A 24,758-nucleotide genomic window follows, 5' to 3' on the forward strand; every position below is an offset into this window, starting at 1 on the left:
GGCTAACAGAATTCAGGGCACAATCAGAGTCAGTAACCACCAGTATCAGTCAAAGCATGAAAGTTAACAGAACAAAAAGGATGGCTTTCTCACAGTTTCACAGTTACATATGGTAGAAGTGTGATATTCAACTAAGAGACGCAATATGTTGTATTTTGCATTTGAATAGAAAAATTAGGCTTATGTTGTAGACTTATGTCGGCTTCTCAAGATAAGTGATGATTTCTTAGGCCTGGCACCAAAATGCAAGAAAAGAGAAGGAAATTGTCTTTTTTATTAAGAGATGGGGAGTGCTCCAGCAGCAAAATTATTTTTTGCATGGAGTACTCTCCTTCATCGGTACAAGATGTTGGTGCCACATGGATCACTGGGTTTGCCCATGAAGAGGCATCTTTTCCCCAACCGGGTCACAAAGTAAAGATGCCATTACAAAATAAAGATGTAATTGCAAGCAAAATAATTGGATGATTGCACTTATATTTCGAGATGCAAAGTTAATAGTTAATACTCCTGTAGAAGGCAGCTTGGACCTGTTATGGTATTTTAATGAGATCTTTCAGAGGCAGGAGAGCAGCTGCTGGAGCAGGGTTTTCTGTTTAAACTCAAACTTCAGTTTATATTTCTATATGTCATAATTAAAATTACTAACGAATAATTATTAAATATTAATTTTTTGTCGAGTGTTCTGACTAATCAACCTTACTAATGAAAGAATTACACGTGGGAATGCAATTGCATGGCTTAATTAATACGTGAACTAAGTTGGTGAGCAGATTAATTAAATATGTGTGGCTAAAGTGCTTTTTATTATGTGTTTGCGCTTTAAAATAATATGCTTTAATGCTTCTTTATGTCGCAAATGGCTAGATAATTACATACACATAAAGGTATTAGTGGGAATTAACACTGTATAATCAATACGATGTAGTAACGTTGTTTTGTGTTTCTTTTAATTAAGATTGTCCATTTTGGCCTATTGAGAAATGGCCGACATTTTCAGCCTGCATTTGAGTAGATGAGATATGAAGAGAGGCCTCGCTGAACATGGTTGAACATGACCTCGGCCTCTGTCTGAGCTAAAAGTTTCCGAAAAGACAGCAGCTTTGGGCTCATTGCCAGATATACTTGGAGGAAAACAATTGCCACAAATGAACATTTTGATAAACTTGCGGTGGCTTCACTATAATTCCGGAGAAGAGCATCCATGGATGTTGCGAATGTAGTTTGTGCTTCCTTTTTTTCGTGTTTTTATTTTTGAGATATTCGAGAGCGGAGGTTTTTTCTAAATGTTGCGAGCCAACATCCTTTCCTGCTCGCTCTGCTCAACGGACGTTTAGAGCTTGTTTGTAACTTTTAATGTGTAAGTTTTAGTATAAATATTGTTAGACGAGAGAGGGTCTAAGGCCACTTCTTCCCGAACTTATGCTCGAGAGGATCGATGCTGATTGAGAGGACGGCGACTCGGGAGACTTTGAGAGACCTGTCCTGACCTAAATACGACATTTAGCTAGAATAGGTAACTATGAGAATAATGATTTTGCTATTGAAGGACTTTCATTTGAACTAATTTAGATAAAATAACCTTTGTTTGAATTACAGTGTCGGGTGGATATTTCTTTGTCATTTATTGAGATCTCAAATGTGTTCTTATTGTTTAAATCATGACTCGAGACACATCAATTAGGTTGCATTGACCTAAGTTTAGATGCAGATTGATTTAGGAGTTCTCTCGTATATTAAGTGTGGATAGAGTAATAGAATGAATGTTGGTGTGATGGGCCCTAGCGTATGGTGAGTTTATGTGCGTATGACTGTGGAATTACTCTGTCCATGGAAGTAGGGAGAATTTATATGCTCTGATCTGCAGCAGTTTCCTGGTAGCAGTATGATGGTTTTGATTATTGTCTTGATCTAATGAATTGCTTGTACATAGGCTTCGGATTTATTGATTATTGATTGATGTTGATACATGTACTAACACTAAATGTTGAAGTCGTCGTATTTGGTTATATGTAGTGTGTACGGCTTCTGGGACGTAGGGAGTCGGTGACGGTTCCGTAGTAGGGCAGAGGGAAGTGAGTGCTGCTCTCGGGAAAAACGGGATTGTTGGCCCTGTACGTATGCAGGGAAAAGCGTGTGACAATTGAAGTTGCGCGTCGCATTGTCTGGGTTCGGATTCAGTGACATCGTCGTGTGTTACTATTAGAGACGTATTTTCTGTATAAAAGGAGTGCGTATGGTAGCAAAGGTTTTCTGTGAAACTCTGGTCTTAAGTCCCAGGGATCCGTAAGGTTCGCCGTTAAAGCTTACCGCTGGAGAAGTAATAGGTATTCTCTCAGCTTGTTTAAAGGACTGGGCAGAGGTAAGCGCTGCTTGGTTAACGTGTGTTATAATTCTGTAGTGGGACAGATTGTTCGCTGTTCTCTGGAAGGGCAGGATTCTGTGTAAATGTGCTACATTTTCTGGTGTGAACGTGCGAGAATGTATGGGCATTTAGTTAATTGTGAAACTCTTTGGAGCATTCCGGGAGGAAGCAGTTAATGGATGCATGTTAGAAGGGCAGAGTAGAGGGATGTGCTACTGTGTCAACGAAAGTAATAATTCCGTGGTAGAGCAGAAGTAAGCGCTGTTCTAGAGAGAAGCGGGATTCTTGTGGGAAAGGTCTTTTACTATTCTGTGGTTAACGAAGCAGACAAAGGAGATGTTTATATGTTGTAACTAATAGATTTTGTAGAATCTGAAACAGAGTCTACTAAGAAGGCTTTGTAAAGGAGGCGTAGACGAGTGACAGGAGACAGGAGTAGAAGCGACTGCAGCGACTACTGACGTCAGAAAGACCGCGCTGTGATTGGACAGTGGGTTAGAACAGCGAAAGCGCTGTGATTGGTGCGTTGGTGTGAGCCGCGCAGGGATTGGAAGGAGTACAGGGTGACGTAGACGCTCCGGGATTGGTGCGTTAGTGTGAGTCGCGCTGTTATTGGACAAAAGATCGTACAGTTGCGGAAAGGACTAGAGGGTTGTGGTAAACGCAAAAATGTATTACCAAACGGAGGAAAAGAAAAAGAAATCCTTGTTCGGTAAAATTAAAAAGTGGTTCGACAAGGATAAGGACATAATAACTAGAGAAGGTGAATTGCTACCTCCGACAAGAACCCCTGCATCCTTCATGGTTGCGAAATATGGGTATCATACCTGTATCTGGTTAGACAATTGGGCTAAGTACACTAAAGAAGATGGTGTTCTAGCATTCCCGGAACATGGTTCATTTAATCTGGCCGTGTTGAGAAATTTACGGGAAAAGATGATGTGTCTAGAGCCTAGACCAAGGCCGACACAGTTCGAGGCGTTGGTAGAATGGGAAGATGAGGTGCATGAGCGAGAAAAGCAGAGGAGTGGAGGTAACTATAGTTATATTTTTGGGAGGAAATATGATCGTGAAACTCATCATGATCGAATGAGGAGATGGCGAGATGCTAGTATGTCAGAGGGATTGTATCCTATGAGAACTGTTGAGGAAACAGAAGGGAAGAAAGGTACGGGAAAGGTACAAGATGCAGAGTTGAGAAGGTATGGGGCTAATGAATATGAGGATGAAGTATTGGATGACATGATTTACAAGAGACCACCTCCATATAGACCAGAAGAAGTGAGAACACCAGTTGCTACTCCCATAAGAGATACTTTGCGAATCGTTAAAACAGAAGTTGCGACACCTGATCTGAAAAGTGGTAGCTCTTTCATGGAAAGGGAGAGAGAGAGAGAGCGAGAGAGAGAGAATGCAATCGGGGATGAGAAAACAAGAGAATTAGCAAGAACCACACCCGAGAATTGACAAAGAATCTAGAAGCTGTTACAGTGCCTGTAACCATAGGTCCGGTTATGCCTATTTTTGATAAGCAAAGAATGGGTGAAAATGGTTTGACAGTTCCATATGTAGGAAATGGACTAGTTGGTTATCCAGGAGAGTCAGGATTGAGAACAAGAGAGAATCAGTTGAGACATACCATATGTGGTGGAGAGTCAGATGTACAGCCTGATTCAGGATTGAATACTGGTTGTGTAGGAGGATCAATTTTGGAACCACAGAGGATGGCAGAAAAAGTGAGTACAGTGAAAAAGTCTACAGAAATAACAGCTGAGGATTTGAATGATTGGTTGAAAGTTCTTCAAAAGAAGGATAAAGATTCTCAGGCAATTGATGTTGCTAGGTTGCGTATAGAACTGGAGGAGCTTATTGCGGGAACAATTCCTACAGAAATGTTGAAAAATCATCATGATGGGGAGTTGTTATTCATGTGCAAGAGTATCACCTTGAGGGCTAAGAGTACACATGACAGGTTAAAAGGAATAGCGAGTGAAATGGGAGTGGACATGGACAAGGTAAAAGCTTTACAGAAGCCTTACCGAGTGGATTTTTCTGATAAAGATATTGAGAATCTAAATGATGTTGGCAGAACAGGGCAGATTAAGGAACTGATTTCCTTATTGCGAAAATGGGGTGATGTGGAAAAGTGGAAGGATAGGTGGTACAAGAAAAGGGAAGATTCAGTGGACAGGACTTACTCAGCATTTCCCATGAGAGAAAAGGAAAAAACAGTGGATGCTTATCCTATGAGAGGGATTCCTGGAGGAGGATATGTACATGTCCCATGGACTAGACAGGATATTTTGTCATTTACGAATGATTTCCCTCGATTGAGAGAAAAGCCCGTCGAGTGGTATAGGCAGGTAGACAGGTTTGTGAAATTGTCAAAAGTGCTGTGGATTGACCTGAATAGTCTGTTTGATATAATTGTTCCAGCAGACTTGTGGGCAGAGTGTAAAATAGTTGTAGATTGGCCTGCTAAGGAATACCCGAGAGATCAGAGAACAGGAGCTCCAGACCCGGAGGTTATGAGAAAATATGAGCAGGTTATAGTGTTCCTGAAGAATAAGGTACCCCCTAAAGAGACAGACTGGGTAAAAATAGATCAAACACATCAAGAAGCAAAAGAATCCGTTCATGCTTTCTATGAGAGGTTGATACTGGCTTTTAAACAGTTCAGTGGAGATGAACATGTGGGTGATAAGGATTTGAGTCATTTTGTATACAGATTTGTATATGGCTTGAGACCTGAAATCAGTGAAATGATTCGTGAGCACAAAGTCGATTGGCAGAGTAAGAAGATTGATGAGATCTTGAGACATGCGAAGTACTTCAGTGATGAAATTGAGGCGAAACAAAGAAAACTGAAGGAGAAAGCAATGTGGGCACAAGTGAAGGTTGCAGAAAGACAAGAAGCACAGCTGGTTGAACAAGCAAATAATCCAGGAAATAGGCCTAGATATGGTACAGGAAAAGGAAAGGGGAACTTAGAAGAGGCGAAAAAGAAGTTCCCGTGTCACAACTGTGGACAGTTGGGGCATTGGAGATCTGAGTGTACGAATCCACCATTAGTGAGTAATGAGAATAAATCCTTGAATCAACAGGTGCAGAACGAGGGGTGTAATCATCAGCAGCAACAGCAGAAGGTTGTTCAGCAGCAGAATCAAGAGCCAAAACCGCCCTTGCCACAGAACAGAGGGTCTCATAAATATGACCAGGACTCAGGATTCTACAATGATGAACAGGTAAACAAACCGAGACGTACTAATCCAGTACAACAATACTGGTTAAAGAATGAGGGGAGTGAGTCTGAAGGGGACTATTGACGGTGCCGAAGAGAGGAGGAAGAGTGCATACTTGGAGCAACTCTAGAAATAGACCAGGCAGGACCATTTGTAGATGGGAAAATAAATGGGGAAAGTGTTACTTTTTTAGTAGACACAGGAGCGACGAGATCAACTGTCAGGTCAGCAGATATAAGAAATCTTCCTCTCTCGGACGAAGCAATCCAAGTGGTTGGTGTAGCTAATACACAGATTAAGACTCGTCTTACCGAACCAGTAAGGGTAAGGATTGGGAAATTTTTAGATATGCACAGGTTTGTGGTGTGCGACACCAGTCCAGTGAACTTGTTAGGTAGGGACTTATTGTGTAAAATAAATTGCACAATTTTTTGTACTCCGGATGGAATAGCCTTTGAGACACCGGATGAGGATGTCTTATACAGGATGACTCTAGACAATAGAGAAAGTGAGATTGTCGGAACATATGCTGTATTTAATCCAGATGATTTGCCTCAGGAGTTGAGAAACACAGTAAAAGCAGTAGTCTGGGATTTTACTGGAGAGGATGTGGGATTGATGAATAATGTAGATCCGGTAAAGATTACAGTGAAAGAGGGAATCACTTACCCTAATATCCCACAGTACAGATTGACACCAGAGATAATTGAAGGAATAACACCTATAATTGACAAGATGATTCAGCAGGGTGTTTTGAGAGAGTTATTGAGCAGCCCATGTAATTCACCGATAATGGGGCTGAAGAAGCCTAATGGAAAGTTCAGGATTGTGCAAGATTTGAGAAAAGTTAATAAGATTGTGGTATCATGCTGTCCTATAGTGCCAAATCCATCAGTGATTTTGTATCAGATTCCTCATGATGCTGAATGGTACACAGTAATTGATTTGTGTCATGCTTTCTTTTCAATTCCATTGCATCATGACAGCCAGCCGATTTTTGCATTTCGGTTTGGACAGCGTATTTTGGCATGGTGCCGAATCCCACAGGGGTATACAGAGAGTCCTTCAATATTCAATCAGTTGCTGAAAAAGTCTTTGGAGAGTCTGACTATGCCTGAAAGCTCAGTACTAGTACAGTATATCGATGACCTACTTGTGGCATCGAAGACACGTGAAGCTTGTGAAGTAGATACTATAGCTTTACTGAATCATCTGGCAGATGGAGGGTTAAAGGTATCTCCAGCCAAATTGCAGTTTTGCAAGAAAGAAGTACATTATCTTGGACACAATATTGAAAAGGGTCTAAGAAAAGTGACCATTGACAGAATCAAAATTATCAGAGGAATGAGAGCCCCAATGACCCAGAGAGAAGTGAGAATGTTTCTGGGAATGGTGGGTTATTGTCGTCAGTGGATAAGTAATTTTTCCCTGATAGCAAAGCCACTGGTTAAATTGACTAAAAGTGAGGTGAAAGACCCATTGGAATTGAATGCAGAACAAATGGCAGCATTTGAAGAATTAAAGAGCAGATTATGTGAAGCTCCTGCTCTAGGAATGCCAGACTATGAGAAGGAGTTTGAACTGTACTGTAGTGAGAGAAATGGATGTGCACTTTCAGTGCTAATCCAGAAACATGGACGTCTGAGAAGGCCAATTGCGTACTTCTCATCAACACTTGACCCAGTAGCTGTGGGTTTACCAGGTTGTCTGAAAGCAGTAGCTGCTACATGCAGAAGCTTGGAACAGAGTGAGGGTATAATAATGGGATATCCTGTACGGGTATTCGTACCTCATGATGTGGCAATTCTTTTGACCAGAAGCAGAACTCAATATATGTCACATAGTCGGCTGACTAAATATGAGAAAATCATTCTGGGAGCATCAAATGTGACTCTTGAGAGATGTGTGAATGTAAATCCAGCGACACTTTTGCCAGATGCTGAAAATGTGAGTGTGAGAGATGATGTTGATCATGATTGCTTGGATGTGCTTGATTACTGCACAAAACTGAGACCAGACATAAGAGATCTGCCACTGCCTGAGAGTGATCATGTGTTGTTTGTGGATGGATCGTGTCTGAGAACAGAGGAAGGTGTGCTGAGTGCAGCCTATGCGGTGTGTAAAGTCTCAGAAGTTATGGAAGCTTCATCTTTGAAAGGAGTTAAATCTGCTCAAGTAGCTGAATTGGTGGCATTGACAAAAGCTTGCAAGATTGGGAAGAATGTGAGAGTGACTGTAATGACTGATAGTCAGTACGGATTTGGAGTGGTTCATGACTTTGGCCAGCTTTGGCTACAGAGAGGTTTCTTGACTTTGAGTGGAACTCCTATAAAGAATGCTGAAGTGATTGGGAAATTGCTTGAGGCGATACAGCTGCCTAAAGAACTAGCAGTTGTAAAATGTGCTGCTCATGGACAGGGAGATGATTTTGTTACACTTGGTAATCGGTTCGCAAATGACATAGCACAGTATTGTGCAAAGAACAATCATTCGATTAACAGGGAAGAGAGAAGGAAATGTCTTTTTGTTCTGTGATGTTTACTAATGTCCTGGAAACATGGGATGAGGTAAAGCAGTTGCAGGATGAAGCAGGAGATGAGGAAATGAGAGATTGGATCAAAGCAGGTTGTGCTCCAAGAGAAAAGGATCATGTTTGGATCTATAGAAATGGAAGACCAGTCATGCCAAATTCTATGTTGTCAACAATGGCAAGAATGTATCATTACCAGGGACATCTGGGGAGGGATGCCATGATTAGGTCCTTTTAACAGACCTGGTACAATGCAAAGTTCAGGCTGATTGCAGAGAGCATCTGTCAGAGATGTTTGATTTGTCAGCAATTCAATACTGGAAAGAAAACAGTGGTGAGCCTAGGAACAATAGGCAGAGAAGGAGGTCCTTTTACCAGAATGCAAATAGATTTCATTGAAATGCCCCAAGTGAATAGGTTGAGGTATGTTCTAGTGGTAGTCTGTTTGTTCTCAAGGTGGGTGGAAGCCTATCCTACTAGGAGAAATGATGGAATAACAGTGGCCAAGTTGCTGTTAAGAGAGTTGATTCCTAGGTACGGGTTCCCAGTGACAATTGAGTCAGACAGAGGGGGACACTTCTACAATGAGCTCATGAGTTTAATTTGTGAAGCATTGAGTATACAGCAGAAGCTACATTGTGCATACAGGCCAGAGGCTTCTGGCGTTGATGAGCAGATGAACGGCACAATCAAAAACAGAATTGGTAAGATGTGTTTAGCCACTGGAATGAAATGGCCTGATGTCTTGCCTCTCGTGCTAATGACTATTAGATCTACTCCAGATAGAACTACAGGGTTGAGTCCACATGAAATATTGATGGGACGAGCAATGAGACATGCATTCGTGCCTGTCAACAAGTTAATGACAATAACTGATGACATGATTTTGGATTACTGTAAAGGCCTGGCTGACGCAGTTCATTCTGTGTTTCACCAGGTTGGAGAAGACGCCACTACACTTGAAAAGAAGCAAGCCCATGATTTGAGCCCAGGGGATTGGGTGAGAATAAAAGTGCACAGAAGAAGAAATTGCTTGGTTCCAAGGTGGGGAAGGCCAAGACAAGTCATTCTGACTACGACGACTGCTGTGAAGTGTGCTGGAGTGAAGAACTGGGTTCATGCAAGTCATACTCTGAGAGTTCCAAACCCAAAAGATGGGACTGGGAAAGAGTACTTTGAAGAGTCAGATTCCAGTGATGATACAGACACTGAAACAGTGAGAAGAAAAAAGAATCCTGAAAGGGGGGAAAGAGAGTCAGAAAGAGAGTCAGGTGATTCTTTTTTCTTACCAAGAGAGGCTTCAAGAGGAACATTGAGAACCTCGGAGGAGAGTTTAGATTCTGGGAAAGTGCCTGAAGTTCCAACGAGCAGTGGAAAAGAAAAAGAGAAAGAAAGAAGAGAAAAGAGCAATTCCACAGAGACCACACCTGAGTCAGATGAAGAGATTGAGAATCCATCTGAGATTACTTCTGAAGAAGTAGGGTCAGAAGAAGATAGAGAGGGACAGATTGCGGAAGACCCCCGAGGAGGTGTAGGGAACATTCCTGATAAGCTAGGTGAAGGGACAAATAGACAGCAAGAAGATTGCGTGTCGGAGACTCGAGGAGGGACAGTAGTAGGGAAATCTCAATCGGTGGAGAAGAAGTCTGTGGAAAAAGAGAGAATTGTTGATGAACAAGAGGCAAATGAGACAGAATCGGATGAGAGTGAAAATGAGAAACCAGAGGGTCGAGTTCTGAGAAAGAGAACTTGGATTGGAGAAAGAAACAATAGAGAAGTAAAACAGAAAAGAAGTGTAAAAGGAGATCTTTGGCCTAACAAGATAAAGAGGCTGAGATATCGGCTGACACGAGTGAATTCATCGAAAGCTGAACAGGTGAACGAGGTGTCAAGTCAAAATCAAGCAAAAGAGGAAGAACAGAAGAAATCAAAGGAACCAGAGGAGATCAAGAGAATCAGAAAGCCCAACCAGAAGTATAGGTCACCGGAATGGACGTATGTGGCACTGTCTGAAGGAGAAGAAGAGGCAGAAAGTCAAGGAAATCCAGAGGGGACCTTACGGAGAGTGGTTGAGGAGGAGAAAACTGTAGGAATCCTGAAAGTTATCTTGACTGACATTGGAGAAGAGACAGATGTTCAGGATATTCAGGATCTGATACAATTTGATGTTGCTGAAGAAGAAGTGAAAAGTGATGAAAATCCAAATTGAGTGAACTGAAGGAGTCACTTGGAGAGGAGTGAAGAAGAAGAAATCTAAAAATTAACGGATTGAAATAATCTAGTGTTCTAGAGATTCAGTAGTGGAGTAGTAGAGGCTAAGTCAAAAGACACTGCCAAAGTAATAAGATGGCTAACATAGAAAATAATCAAAGCAGATGTACCTTCTTGAAAAGATGGTGTAGAATGTGCTGCTGCTGTACAGGATTATTGATGCTACTATGGAGTGTACTTGCTTTATTAGTTACTTTTAGAGTTACAATAGACACTTTTGGAATACATACTGAGAATATGACTAACATAGGGAAGAGTTCACAGAAAGTAATACCAACTAGAATTAGTAATATATACATACATAAGGATAGGTCAATTAATGATTTTTCTAGCAATGTTTTTTCAAAATTGTTGTATGAATACGTAAAGACAATGGAGGTAAGGGATTGCAACGTCTGTATGCAATTGCCTGCATCCGTTTCAGAGGGAGTTACTTATCATCATCTTCCAGCTACGTATGGGATTTCATGTAGTGTGTTGAGTAGTATTTTTTATCTGTTAGGGAAAATAGATTATGAGATGTCTAATAAGGATAACATTTTTGGGCATTTGCCTATGAATAAAAAACTGAATCCTGCTAAAGAAGCTAACATTTTTGGTGAGATTTTTATTGAAACAGAAGAATTAAATTAGATTACATTTTTAGAAACATTTAACTTGCAGTTTGAAAGAAGAAAAAGCTTTCCTAGACATGGTAGAGAAAAGGAGAGTGAGCATGCATGAAAAGGCAGGAGGATATAAAATGAGTGAGACAGTGTGGGACATTGAGATGGGAAAGGAGTTGAAGAATGGGGCCAGTCCAACTTTGGCTTTAGATGCACCACAGAAGGGTAAACTATGCATTACAAGAAGGAAATCCCAATATGATAGTCATTTTGTTGAGACTAGTGAGTGTCATGATACATACTTTATTGCAACAGGATGGGGATTTAAAGGAGGAGAAGATCCAGTTTTCCCGGGAGTGTATTATATTTGTGGGAATAAGGCTTATTACAGGTTGCCTGACCATTGGTATGGCACATGTTATGTTGGCCTGGTCTTTCCAAAGATTTTTCATATGGATAGAATAGAAGATGCAGAACAGATTAATCTACTAACACGCTTTAAGAGAGAAACTTGGTCAGAAATTGTAGGAGATATTTTTGGAGCTTTGATTCCAGCAGTGGGAATTTCATTAAATGCATATGAAATTCGGAAGCTGTCAACAGTGGTGGATTGCTTATCGACAAGCACCGCTGGAGGGTTTCTGTTGGTGAATACAGAGATGGTTGCCTTACGCGCTATGTCTATGCAGAATCGACTTGCCCTTGATATTCTATTGGCAAAGGAGGGTGGAGTCTGTGGAATGCTGAAAGTTCAACATTGTTGCACTTACATTCCTGACGAAAGCAAAGATCTAAAGGTCTATATCAAAAATATTACTGATTTGCATGAAGAATTAGTACCACTGGAAGCTGAAAGTATCTGGACTAAAATGGCTAATAAGATGATTGCTGTTAAGAATTTTATAGCTAAGATAGGTAGTACCATTTTTGGTAAGATATTATTTCCATTGACGTGTGTGATTGTTGCTTTATTGATTCTTAGATTAGGGTGTTTATGTTGTAGATATAGGAGGAATAAAAAGAAAATTGTAAAGGAAAATATTGAAAAGAGACAAAAGAAGTCAAAAAGAGACCCACAAGAAATAGAATTAGAAGAATTTAGAGAGAGCATGTACGTAGAAACGAAAAGAGATGATGAAAGAGAAACTGGTGTGTAGCATAAATGCAAAAAGACATTTGAATTTCTCCTAAGAAATGGGGACTACATTTTTTGGGTTGGATTTTTGTGGTGATGATATATCACCAAAGGGGGGATTGCTGGAGCAGGGTTTTCTGTTTAAACTCAAACTTCAGTTTATATTTCTATAAGTCATAATTAAAATAACTAACGAATAATTATTAAATATTAATTTTTTGTCGAGTGTTCTGACTAATCAACCTTACTAATGAAAGAATTACACGTGGGAATGCAATTGCATGGCTTAATTAATACGTGAACTAAGTTGGTGAGCAGATTAATTAAATATGTGTGGCTAAAGTGCTATTTCTTATGTGTTTGCGCTTTAAAATAATATGCTTTAATGCTTCTTCATGTCGCAAATGGCTAGATAATTACATACACATAAGGGTATTAGTGGTAACCACCAGTATCAGTCAAAGCATGAAAGTTAACAGAACAAAAAGGATGGCTTTCTCACAGTTTCACAGTTACATATGGTAGAAGTGTGATATTCAACTACGAGACGCAATATGTTGTATTTTGCATTTGAATAGAAAAATTAGGCTTATGTTGTAGACTTATGTCGGCTTCTCAAGATAAGTGATGATTTCTTAGGCCTGGCACCAAAATGCAAGAAAAGAGAAGGAAATTGTATTTTTTATTAAGAGATGGGGAGTGCTCCAGCAGCAAAATTATTTTTTGCATGGAGTACTCTCCTTCATCGGTACAAGATGTTGGTGCCACATGGATCACTGGGTTTGCCCATGAAGAGGCATCTTTTCCCCAACCAGGTCACAAAGTAAAGATGCCATTACAAAATAAAGATGTAATTGCAAGCAAAATAATTGGATGATTGCACTTATATTTCGAGATGCAAAGTTAATAGTTAATACTCCTGTAGAAGGCAGCTTGGACCTGTTATGGTATTTTAATGAGATCTTTCAGAGGCGGGAGAGCAGCTGCTGGAGCAGGGTTTTCTGTTTAAACTCAAACTTCAGTTTATATTTCTATATGTCATGATTAAAATTACTAATGAATAATTATTAAATATTAATTTTTTGTCGAGTGTTCTGACTAATCAACCTTACTAATGAAAGAATTACACGTGGGAATGCAATTACATGGCTTAATTAATACGTGAACTAAGTTGGTGAGCAGATTAATTAAATATGTGTGGCTAAAGTGCTATTTGTTATGTGTTTGCGCTTTAAAATATTATGCTTTAATACTTCTTTATGTCGCAAATGGCTAGATAATTACATACACATAAGGGTATTAGTGGGAATTAACACTGTATAATCAATACGATGTAGTAACGTTGTTTTGTGTTTCTTTTAATTAAGATTGTCCATTTTGGCCTATTGAGAAATGGCCGACATTTACAGCCTGCATTTGAGTAGATGAGATATGAAGAGAGGCCTCGCTGAACATGGTTGAACATGACCTCGGCCTCTGTCTGAGCTAAAAGTTTCCGAAAGGACAGCAGCTTTGGGCTCATCGCCAGATATCCTTGGAGGAAAACAATTGCCACAAATGAACATTTTGATAAACTTGCGGTGGCTTCACTATAATTCCGGAGAAGAGCATCCATGGATGTTGCGAATGTAGTTTGTGCTTCCTTTTTTTCGTGTTTTTATTTTTGAGATATTCGAGAGCGGAGGTTTTTTCTAAATGTTGCGAGCCAACATCCTTTCCTGCTCGCTCTGCTCAACGGACGTTTAGAGCTTGTTTGTAACTTTTAATGTGTAAGTTTTAGTATAAAGATTGTTAGACTAGAGAGGGTCTAAGGCCGCTTCTTCCCGAACTTATGCTCGAGAGGATCGATGCTGATTGAGAGGACGGCGACTCGGGAGACTTTGAGAGACCTCCTGACCTAAATACGACATTTAGCTAGAATAGGTAACTATGAGAATAATTATTTTGCTATTGAATGACTTTCATTTGAACTAATTTAGATAAAATAACCTTTGTTTGAATTACAGTGTCGGGTGGTTATTTCTTTGTCATTTATTGAGATCTCAAATGTGTTCTTATTGTTTAAATCATGACTCGAGACAAATCAATTAGGTTGCATTGACCTCAGTTTAGATACAGATTGATTTAGGAGTTCTCTCGTATATTCAGTGTGGATAGAGTAATAGAATGAATGTTGGTGTGATGGGCCCTAGCGTATGGTGAGTGTATGTGCGTATGACTGTGGAATTACTCTGTCCATGGAAGTAGGGAGAATTTATATGCTCTGATCTGCAGCACAGCCTCGACGGTAACATTGCAGGTGGCGATTGTGCACAATTCCGAAAAACTTCCCATAACTAGAAGGAGCTCAGGCTCCCCGAATATAGAAACGCGGGGCACCGTTAAGTCACTCCCCTCTGGTGTTCCCAGTATACTATAAGTGGCAGCGGTTAGAACCTGCATTGAATACGGCTAAGAAGTCATTAGGGGATAAGGTCAAAGGCTTACAGTAATGTTTTTTCGGGCCACAGCTCACTGATACAGTGAGTCACACCAGTACAGACCGAGCGAATACAGACTCCAAATCTAGGGGATGCGAAACCACAATGAGGTATGGTTGCAGAGAAGGGCAAGTACAGTTGGACAAGGCCAGCAGTTCTCGCCTACGAGACCTCCGGGCTTCATTTTCAGAACAAATGTTTCAAGGTTATTCTCAGTGTTGCGGCAGCTGCCACTTACTGGAAGTGCGCAGCTAGGACGGCATGAACCTCAGTGCGTTACGGGCAGCCTGAACCCCAGTGCGTTATGGGGGCTTGAACCCCGGTGTGTTATGGGCGGCTTGAACCCCAGTGCATTCTGGGCGGCACGAACCCCAGTGTGTTATGACGCGGGCAGAGAAATGGGCGGCAGCCAGACGCGAATCGGCGGGACATGGCTGCAAGACACTGAAATGTAATGGTGGGAGCGCCCGGGAATGAAGTGGGACCAGTGGCAGTCCGTGGCGCGGAAGCATTGATACAAGGAGGCAGGCCAGACGCAGTAGTGGTCCACCTGGGGGGAATGCCTAAACAAAAGTAGGAAGGCGAGCACTGCTAGAGGACATGCAGAAAAGCCTAACAGCTTTGGCACTCCTAATCCGTCCCGCAGAGATAATCTTCTCTGAGATCATAGTGCGGAGGGCATGGCGGGACGGTAGACATGGGGGCAGTAAAATAAAACAAAACAAAAAAAACCTGAATAACACCATGGCCAAAATATGTAGGGTCAACGGATGGGGTTTTGGGAGGCACGGCTTACTTAAGGTCCCCAGGGTACCACCTGGAAGATGGGGTACACCTCACCGGGGCGGGAATGGACAGGTTCCTGCTGAACATCATGGGGATTCTGGAGCAACAGGGTTACCAATAGGAGAAAAGGGAGAGGCCGGAGGAGGGGGGAGCTCCCTCCGATCGAGAAACCGTAGGAAGCGTGGCATAACAAACACAAGGAAGCTAGTAGAAAGAGATAAATACTAGAAGGTAGATGGAGGGCTCTCACAGTGTCCTTGGGATGCCTCACCGCAGGGGCACTGAGGGAGCCAAGTGGTGGCGTGCCGCCATAAAAAAATAGATGGGATGCTCCCGCAGGACCCTTGGGATGCCTCACGGCAGGGGTACCAAGGGAGAAGATGGCAAGGACTCAGCCTCAGGAAAGGTAGAGTAGATGCTCAAGTAAGGTCCTTGGGATGCCGCACGGCAGTGACCCCTGGGAGAAGGGAGGGCCCACGTAAGAGTACAGGGCGAGTGGGACGGCACTTGCAGCCCGGGCAGGTCCAGATGGACACCCTCCAAAATCAGTAGCAAGCTGAAGCCTAGACCTGTGATTCAGAGGCCCCAAAAGGGGACCCCTCCCCTCCCAGGAAATTGAGGAGGCGGGGTCCATAATGTAAGGTAAGAATTGCAATGAGCAATAAATGTAAAATAGAACATGGACATTGAATACGGTATGACCATGAACAAGGGAAATGTATAACATTTTATGTCAAAACTTTATGTGCTGAATAAACTGCGACCTTTTCAGGCACCAAAGAATGTGGTCAGTGGTGATTTGAGGGAAAAGCGCGCAGCGATGGTTGGTAACAATGGAGGGGAGCGGGGCGGGACGAGACGACTCGCCGCCTGAGATGGTTAAGAAATTAGCAGTTGCCCAGCACTGCACTCTCTGCCGTGGAATACAAGGGGACCAATCCTGTTTTAAAGCGAACTTATTTTTTGTCTCATTCAAAAACATTATTTCCAGATTTGCGTTCATGAAGATGCCATCATTTGCATTAAGGATTTTCCAGCCACCTCTACGCTTGTTCTTTGGAGTAGGAAACCTATGACCATGTCCAGGGTGGGAAAGTGCCTGCCAAATGTTTGCGAATACCAAAAAACTTACAAATCGATTAGTGGTTTGCTTAACTTGGCTGTCATGGAAGTGGAACGCCCACAAATCATCCATTGGAGCAAGTTGATGCTCACACCTATTCACTCCTGTGCTCTTCAGGGATTCTGTGAGTGTCTCTCCAAGACCTAATGATCTGCACTCAATGCCCTCGAATTTTGGAGCCTGGCATGTTTCTATGCCTGCCCTGAAGCACCCCTCGTATTCATCTGAACTTGCCTCACTCTCCTGCCTTCCTGTTTTCATCACTCAATGATTAAGCCTGCTATGATTTTCCTCACTGGGAGCACTACTGGTATTTACTTGGCTTTTAATCACTGCGAAATAAATAAACGTAAAACATATCATTTGTAGTTTATGCATAACAAGCTTTGGTGCACGAGAACGAATGCAGCTCGGTAGAAATTAAATATTCTTTATGAATTATGGCACACCACAAAAACTATTTTGCAGCGCTTTTCGATGATAAATAATGTGGTTGACGTTCTCTGATATTGTAATACTGTTATTGAATGGAGAGTCAGTTCGAATGTGTGGTGAGAAGAAGAACTAACCAAGTATTAAAGCTCAGAGAGAAACTTGTTTTGCTGCATTTTCTTGAGAGAGCTCGTGCAAGAATAATGACGGAAGCAGGCAGTGTAGTCATGGAAACCTATGGGAAATTAGCAGTGCAGCTAAGTGACATTTGCCAGGTTCACAAAGGCAGCGCGCAGAGACATGGCTGACTTTGCAACTGAACTGAGTTACCTTTCAAGTGTGCCACAGGCGACAGGCGTCGTGTTTGTGTTTCACTGCAACTCAATCAATCAGTGTTTGTTAAGCGCGACTGCTAACCTGCGAGAGTCTCGAGGGGACTCACAAGGAAACGTATCAGTGACCAGTACGCAGACCTCACCGCGCGGAGAGCGGAAGTTGTCCACTCCATGCTGCTTCCTAGGTGACCATGACAAGTGTGACAGATGCTGTTATCGGGAAGCTGACATCGGTCCCATGGACCGGTTCCTTGCCTGTGTCATTCATTTCTTGTCCCCTTACGGGACATAGGTGACTGTGCTGATAGCTGCACCAGTGAATGCTAATGGTGCTCTGCACTTGCGTGCATTCAATAGTGGTTACAAGAAGGTGCATTGCTACCTCCACCTAACACATATGTTGGCTCTGGCTGGTGCACCCAACTGCACACAGCCTAGTGATTCATCCCCCTGGACGTTTTGTCTTCATCATGAAGTACTTGACGTGTATTGGAAAGTATTAATCTAAGATTAGGATTAATATGCAGCAATCACTGTACGTTGTGGTAGACTGACTTCTCAGAAGCTTTTTTGTGGGGTCCAACTAAAAAGTGACTTGTGAGGCCTTCTTCTTGTTCTCACTTATTTAATTTGGAGGAAATGCAGGGCAGCTGGCATTTAGTCCTAGCTTTACTGCATTCGGGGACTTGCAGTTCAACACTTGTGAGTGGGGAAACACATAGCTGCTCTAGAATTAACATCGACCAAACCTCGTTACAATCATGAGCTCATCCTGGCATCAAAGCCATATAACTGGCAACATCCCGCCAAACCGATGGCCCTACCACCCACCACACCAATTACAACCTAGAGACAAGCAGATAATATGAGATAAACATAGCACACCCTTAAAAGTTCAAAATCTCATCATAAGACACTGACCTGTGTTTAGATGTATGCATGAAAAACACTACACTCTGGCTGGGAAATGGACAATTGACCCTTTCCCCCATCCAAGAGAAAAATGCAAGGTCCAACGACACCATCCATGCACATAAAACAACACAAAGATCTTCCTAGATTAAAGTCATTTGACTTTCACAGAAAATGGCAGAATTTATTTTGAAACGTAATGCCTTGCAAACTCCCTACTAACCACACACAATCACACAGCAGCACAACAATAGACACTATTAGTAACTGGTTTCTTTAGTTTAATTGAAGACATTCCTGAAGCTGCACAAGAGGGTTCCCAGATAGAGAATTCACCATGATGCTTAATAATGGGGCTTCATGGTGTGTAAATGAGATTAGCATACGATTATCAGCTACAACACCACATTGCTGCACAGGAGCACATTAAAAGTACCTCAGCACTTTTAACTACCACTTCACCTCCTCTCCCGCTCAGCCCTACCACCTCACGATTACATCACACAAAAGCACTACCAGCCACACTGGCAGGATGGCACCTACCAGCATCACACAACAATCAAACAACCAACAACACAGCAATCTACCCCCCCATTGTGCTATCACGTCCATCGCTGTACACATCACACCAAAGCACCACCACCATTTACTGCCACATTCCTACTAATCAGGACTGGACTATCTCCACTCAAAACTAGACTTTCAACCAAAATTGCACTACTATCCCCAACCACCATGCTACTATCCCCTTCCTACTATCTCCGAAGCACTGTCACTTCCCTCTACTGCATTCTCACTGAACACTAGTGCACTGTTATCATCTGACACACTGTCATCCCAGAGCCTGACACAAATAATGCACAGCTCTACACGATCACCGATATTACCACTTACATGACCATATTCACACTACCCACCACCACACTTAGACCACTCAGAAAACCACACTGATCACGACCAGGGCTGCATTACCATCTCCACCAGTATACAACCCACCTAACGCACTACATCACCACACAACCTTCTCACAGCTCCAATCCGCCTCTCCAACAGTACTGTGACCCGAAACCACACTAAAACCATAACTCAGTACACTACCATTTGCAGACCATCAATTCTCAGCTCACGACTTTCACTCCAGACTACTACAAATACTACTACAAATATCATTTTACATATGCCACAGATAACTTCACCTTCATCCCTACATCACCCACTCCATTGCACAACCTCTTCCTCGGCACTTTACAAGCTACAATTTCCACTTTACCACTACTACCCTCACTACCACACTGCTACCCCTTCACGTCCCCACAAGGCACTTCCCACCACATTAGCACACGACAGAATCACATTTCTCGAGTACCACACTAGCACATCTCAGCATTATTCAGCACTCCATTATCACTGGCTAGTACACCAATTAAAACGTATTTCCAAACCACAACTCCCCCGTCAACAGATACCATCCTCCGCCAATGCAAAACTGCCTATGCAACACACACACAGTGGTCAGCCCTTCAATAACACTGCCACTTTTACCACCACAATGCTACGCTACCTCCTACACTGCTTTCACTGGCAGCACAGCATAACTATCGGACAGTCTGATTTCCACCCCCACCACTGCATTACCACCTAACCAACATCAACATCCTTCCATGCACAGCACACTGCCTTCTCCAGCATGTCACCACCAACCATAAAGTCTCATTAATACCAGCACTGCTGTACTGCGATCTGGCACCATAGTAACATCCCTTGTAAAGTGCCATATGCCCCCTTGGCTACTATCCCATACCCCAACATTACCATATACCATGAACATACTAGCACACAGCACACTTCATGCCAACCCCGCTCTACCATGCTACAATACTCACATAACTGCACAGGCATGCCTCACTTACACAACCCACCCACATCTGTGACTGCAGTCCAATTCTATATCACAGCACTACCTGCTACCAGCACTAAACTGCCACACACCAGACTGCCCTATCCCCACCGAGCACTGCATAAGTATGCCACAGCAGCACATCAACACCCTATACAAACCGCTAATACTCCACAGCAAGAGGCACTTTGTTATCTTACAACTTGAGATAAAATACATCTTTATGTGCAACTTTCAAAAGGTTTCTATACATGACGAAACCACATCTAGTGGCTTGTTATAGCTCCCAACATCACACCGGTGTTGGATAAGTCTCATATCTTGTAACCTCCCTGAGATAGTCCACTAGCAGTAGGGTAGACGTATGCAAGTGCACATCTGCATCAAGACCTGCTGCTCCTGATTACAAGAAATGGTTTTACCCATTTTGGCTTAAAGTATGAAAAAATGAGTCCTTATATTGATCCTGATCCAAGCAGATTTCCATCTCCCTTCCGCAGCTGTGGATTTGTGTCTCCCTTCCTGTATTGACAACTCTTGATGACGTTGTAAAGCACACTTGTGAGGTGGGAACGATGACAAGCAGTGCCTTTTACATTGTGGAAATTATGCAGAATGCCCCCAATATTATGCGAAATTACACGACATGCCAGTCCAGCATTGGGAGCTCTTATTTAAGCATGAAAGGCATCCTCGCACCCAGGACAAGTGATGACTGCTGTGGACCTTCAGCTCCAGCAATCCAATGCTGCTCTCTGTCTCCCCTTGCTTACTGGTGAAACTTCTACAGTAACTGGGTGGACTCTTCTAATAGCATTATAGGCATTAAGGTGTTGTGACTAGTACTGCAGAACTACCATCTCTACTATTGTTATCATTACTAGAAGTAGCATGACTAGTAGTTTTAGTAATAGTATTGGCAGTGGGGCTCTGTGGGCATTTCAGAAAATCTGTGCAATATTAGTAAGACATATATTTGCCAAAATGTGAATGAAAACTAAAACTCTCACTGGATAAAGGCTATGAAAGTATTTCTCAAAAGTATATCCTGGAGGCACACTGTAGCCCATGCCATATTAGACATGGTACATTAGTAAAAACTACTATGAGTAGGAACCCTGCTATACCTTAAACTGTACCATAACATACACATGTGGCTTATCTGAATGAATAGGTACAAAAACTTGAGTTAACCAATCATTCGTGAACTGAGGCCTTTTTATGGGTGCATACAGTCCAAAGTTTCTGAAAAGCACCTACCTTCGACCATGAAGTGCTCCAGCAGGCCTTCAGCCTGCACTTTGCGGTCATAGTGCTTGCATACGGTGGTCCACTTCTCGATGCTGTCCTGTAGGTATCCCTCTGCTATCACAAGCTTGATGTCTTTCATATACATTGGAATAACGATCGGTGTCTCGATCTGTACAATTTCTTCATAGAAGAGAGAAATATGTATGTATTATTTAAAGGAATTATCATGAGTAACTGTATTAAATACCTGCGCAACATTGTATGGTGTTTTGTGGTCATGCTGTGTATTCATGCATCCACTCTGGGGTGGTCACCCAGGCCTGTGTGTCACACTTGCGCCTAGTCTAAATCTCCGTTGACTAAATTGAATCCAACATCTATTAGTTATTTACATATGTATTTATCTTGTAAAGAGATAAGTGTGGTAATGGCGGTGGTGGTTTAATTGATTACAAGTTGTAGAGTTCCCTTCTCAAAATGTTTGAAACCGTTTAGTGAAAGCCTGAGATTGTCCTGTTCAGACATTAGATGCTTATGACTCTGGGTCATGCTCAAGCACCTTTCAGGTTGGCAATGTTTTTCTTGATCTATGTTGTCTGACGTTCTCTAGAGACAATTCACTTTGTAGTGTGTGCCTTACAAACAGCGGTTAATTTGAGCCGGTGGTATTTGAGCCGGTGGTTGCAAGTGGGGCCCACCAGCACTCATTTCTGGGAAGCAGCACTTATTTTCCTCCTCTAACTTTGACCTAGGGAAAAAGAGAGAAAACACACAAGAGGGAAAGAGGAGGAAGTGAAAGCGGGAAAAGTGTGACAAACGCAGGAACTTGCAAGCCTGAGCTATAGAGACAGAGAGTGTCTGGTAGTGGAATCAAGACTGCAGTGTTGGTATTCAGCACGCCGACATTCAGAGGTACTGGCCATGCACGTCCCAGAAAACGTATTGTTTTCCAAAGTCAGAACTTAAAATACATCAAAAATAACTACACGGGGGAGGAGCCAAGATGGCGACCGGGACGGCAGCGTAGATTCCCGGCTCCGTGAACCTCCGCATCCCGCACGGATATCCTGCATGAGATCCTTATTCTGCGCTACGAGATCGTGTTCGTAAACGAAAGTGGCAACCGATCGTGTGACTCCGAGGTCTCTGACTGCCGTACAACCGGAGAAATCAGCGGTTGAACTTTGCGGCCCGTGCGGTCCCGAAGCCGGGGCCTCGAGTGGACGCCTTGGCCGGGTGGCAGTTGAACAACAGCGGCCGGTGGTGACTGGGTGGAGTCGGTCCACCGAAGTGGAGCGCCCTTCGGCCTGCATTTTGCTGCGGCCGCGCCCCCCTGCTGAACGTTGCGGACTGAGGACATGCCCGGGTGTGCAATTCTCGGATTCTGTGGCGTTTGCCCCTGCCTTTGACGGTGAGCTGCCCGGACGCCGTCCCTGGCTCGCCCTGATCCTTTCGCGGGAGCTGGTCCGTGGCGGAGACGACTGTTGCCCGTGACCGCGCAACGGCTGAATCTGTGCCTGCCCCAGGATCCCTGTCTTCAGCGACGTGGACCTAGAGGAGTAGTTTCCGGGGTCCTGGCCCCACTACGAGTCGGGCCTTCCCAGCGGCCATTTTGTCGCGATGCAGCCTACCATCCTGTCCGCTGGGACGCAACGAGACTGGGGGTGTGTGACTTTCGGGAGTGTGGCGGAGCGATCGGAGGGAGCTGCTCTGGGATACGGCGACCTCCTGGAGGCCCTTGGTGCCCTTCATTACTCCTTGGCTCATGGCGCCGGGGTCCTGGAGGGGAAGCTAGATGGTGTGGTAACAGCGTTGGGACAGTGGCGGCATGCTGATCCACAGGTACACAGTAGCTTTCCACACTGCACGCAAGAGGAAGATGTTGCGGCCCCCCCCGCGATTAGTGTACAGCCGGACACTCCGGACAATATGCTACCGTGTGGTCAGCTAACTGTGGACTTGATCTGTTCCGGAGGTATCGGACCTGAGCGGAAAATGGTGGCCTTGTCCCGTGAGCGGTCTCCGGCGGCCCAGGGACAATTCCAGCAACGTGTGTCTCATTTGACTGATTCAGCCTGTCTGGACCTTGTGTGCAGTGTAGATCCTGGGGCGGCACTGGAAAAGACGCCCCTCCATGAAGCGGTCTGTGCGGATGCTCAGAGACTTCCACCCCACCTGTGTGCGGCGCTTCCCGACTGCTTTTGGACACTCCTGTACCTTGTGACATCGGACATGGTGCTGGGTCGAGGGACAGGCATGGGCAGAATCGCAAAAAGCGGTCAAGGCTGAGGCTGATCCTTCGGGGGTGGTCACCTAGTATACAGGCGGACTCATGGTTGCGCGCTCTCGTGGTTATTCGCATAGTTGGTGTATAATGCTCCCCATTCCCCCCCCCCCCTTTTTTTTGATATGGTCGACTTGGTGCTACTAATCGTTTGCTGGGGGGAGACTTCACCGTGCGGGCGGGAGAAGCCGGGGGTATGTTTTTAAGGCCCTCCTCCAGTTTATTATACTCTTTCCGCCCCCCCGTCTGGGGGGGGCTCTTTCTCACTCTCTTTTTCCCTGTCTCTTCTATATTTCGGGTCTAGTTCTAGGGCGACAGGCACACTGCTGGGGGGTGGGGCCATACTCGTTCGCAGAGGTGCAGGGTGGGGGGGTGGGGGAGGGGACTCTTTAGTCTTTATCTCTTTTTCCATGGCCTCCGTTTTCTTCTCTGTTTCTTTTTGCTTTCTTTTTCTGGGATCAGTGCGATACACCACCCTGATTGTGAATCGTTTGCTTTTTATGTGTGCCACAGTTTCCGGGGGGTTCACTGGGCTTTAGGTACGGGGACCTGTAGGCGCAACTATCTTTGATATTTCTCCTCATCCGTATTTTCCCGCGCCTGCGCCATTGATTTAATGTAGTGCTGCTTATTGTTTACGTCTCTTATCCTTGCCCCTTCTCGCTGTTGGGAAATTGTTTGGCACCTGATCCTACTGTTTTGTCTTATCATAAAATGAAAAACCCTTTCTCTCCTGGTGTCCTACCTGCGCGGCTCATTGGCCGGACTATATTGGATTGAAGACTTTGCTCTCCGAGGTGCCGCATGTGTTGACATTTGCTATTATTATCCTGGTTACTTAGCGGCCGGCCCCGGGGGGTTGTAGGCCCATACGTGTAAATGATTGAAACATCAATAAAGGTTTTTCAAAAAAAAAAAAAAAAAAAAAAAAAAATAAATAACTACACGGTCTCTAAACAAGGGGTGAAAAATTCAGTCAAAAAGTAGAATTCATGTAATCAACATGTCTGTATGGATGCCCAAGTGACCAAATTGAGCGAGTTTTGAATTAAGCACAACTGTATGCTGTATTCAAGTTTAAACTATTAGGGTTCAGAGGCTCAGCTGTGT

At 43.5% G+C, this 24,758-nt stretch overlaps 1 protein-coding gene across 1 annotated transcript in view; it reads right to left on the minus strand.

Annotated features, from left to right (window-relative positions):
* Positions 1 to 24,758, minus strand: part of LOC146859963 (uncharacterized) — a 219,363-nt gene that overhangs the window by 7,578 nt on the left and 187,027 nt on the right. Inside the window, exon 4 of the mRNA XM_085643715.1 lies at positions 21,374 to 21,544. Within this exon, the coding sequence (XP_085499841.1) occupies positions 21,374 to 21,544 (171 nt within the window). The remainder of the gene's footprint in view (positions 1 to 21,373; positions 21,545 to 24,758) is intronic.

This window comes from Triturus cristatus, chromosome 3_1, assembly GCF_964204655.1.
Source record: "Triturus cristatus chromosome 3_1, aTriCri1.1, whole genome shotgun sequence".
NCBI classification, from domain to species: domain Eukaryota; kingdom Metazoa; phylum Chordata; class Amphibia; order Caudata; family Salamandridae; genus Triturus; species Triturus cristatus.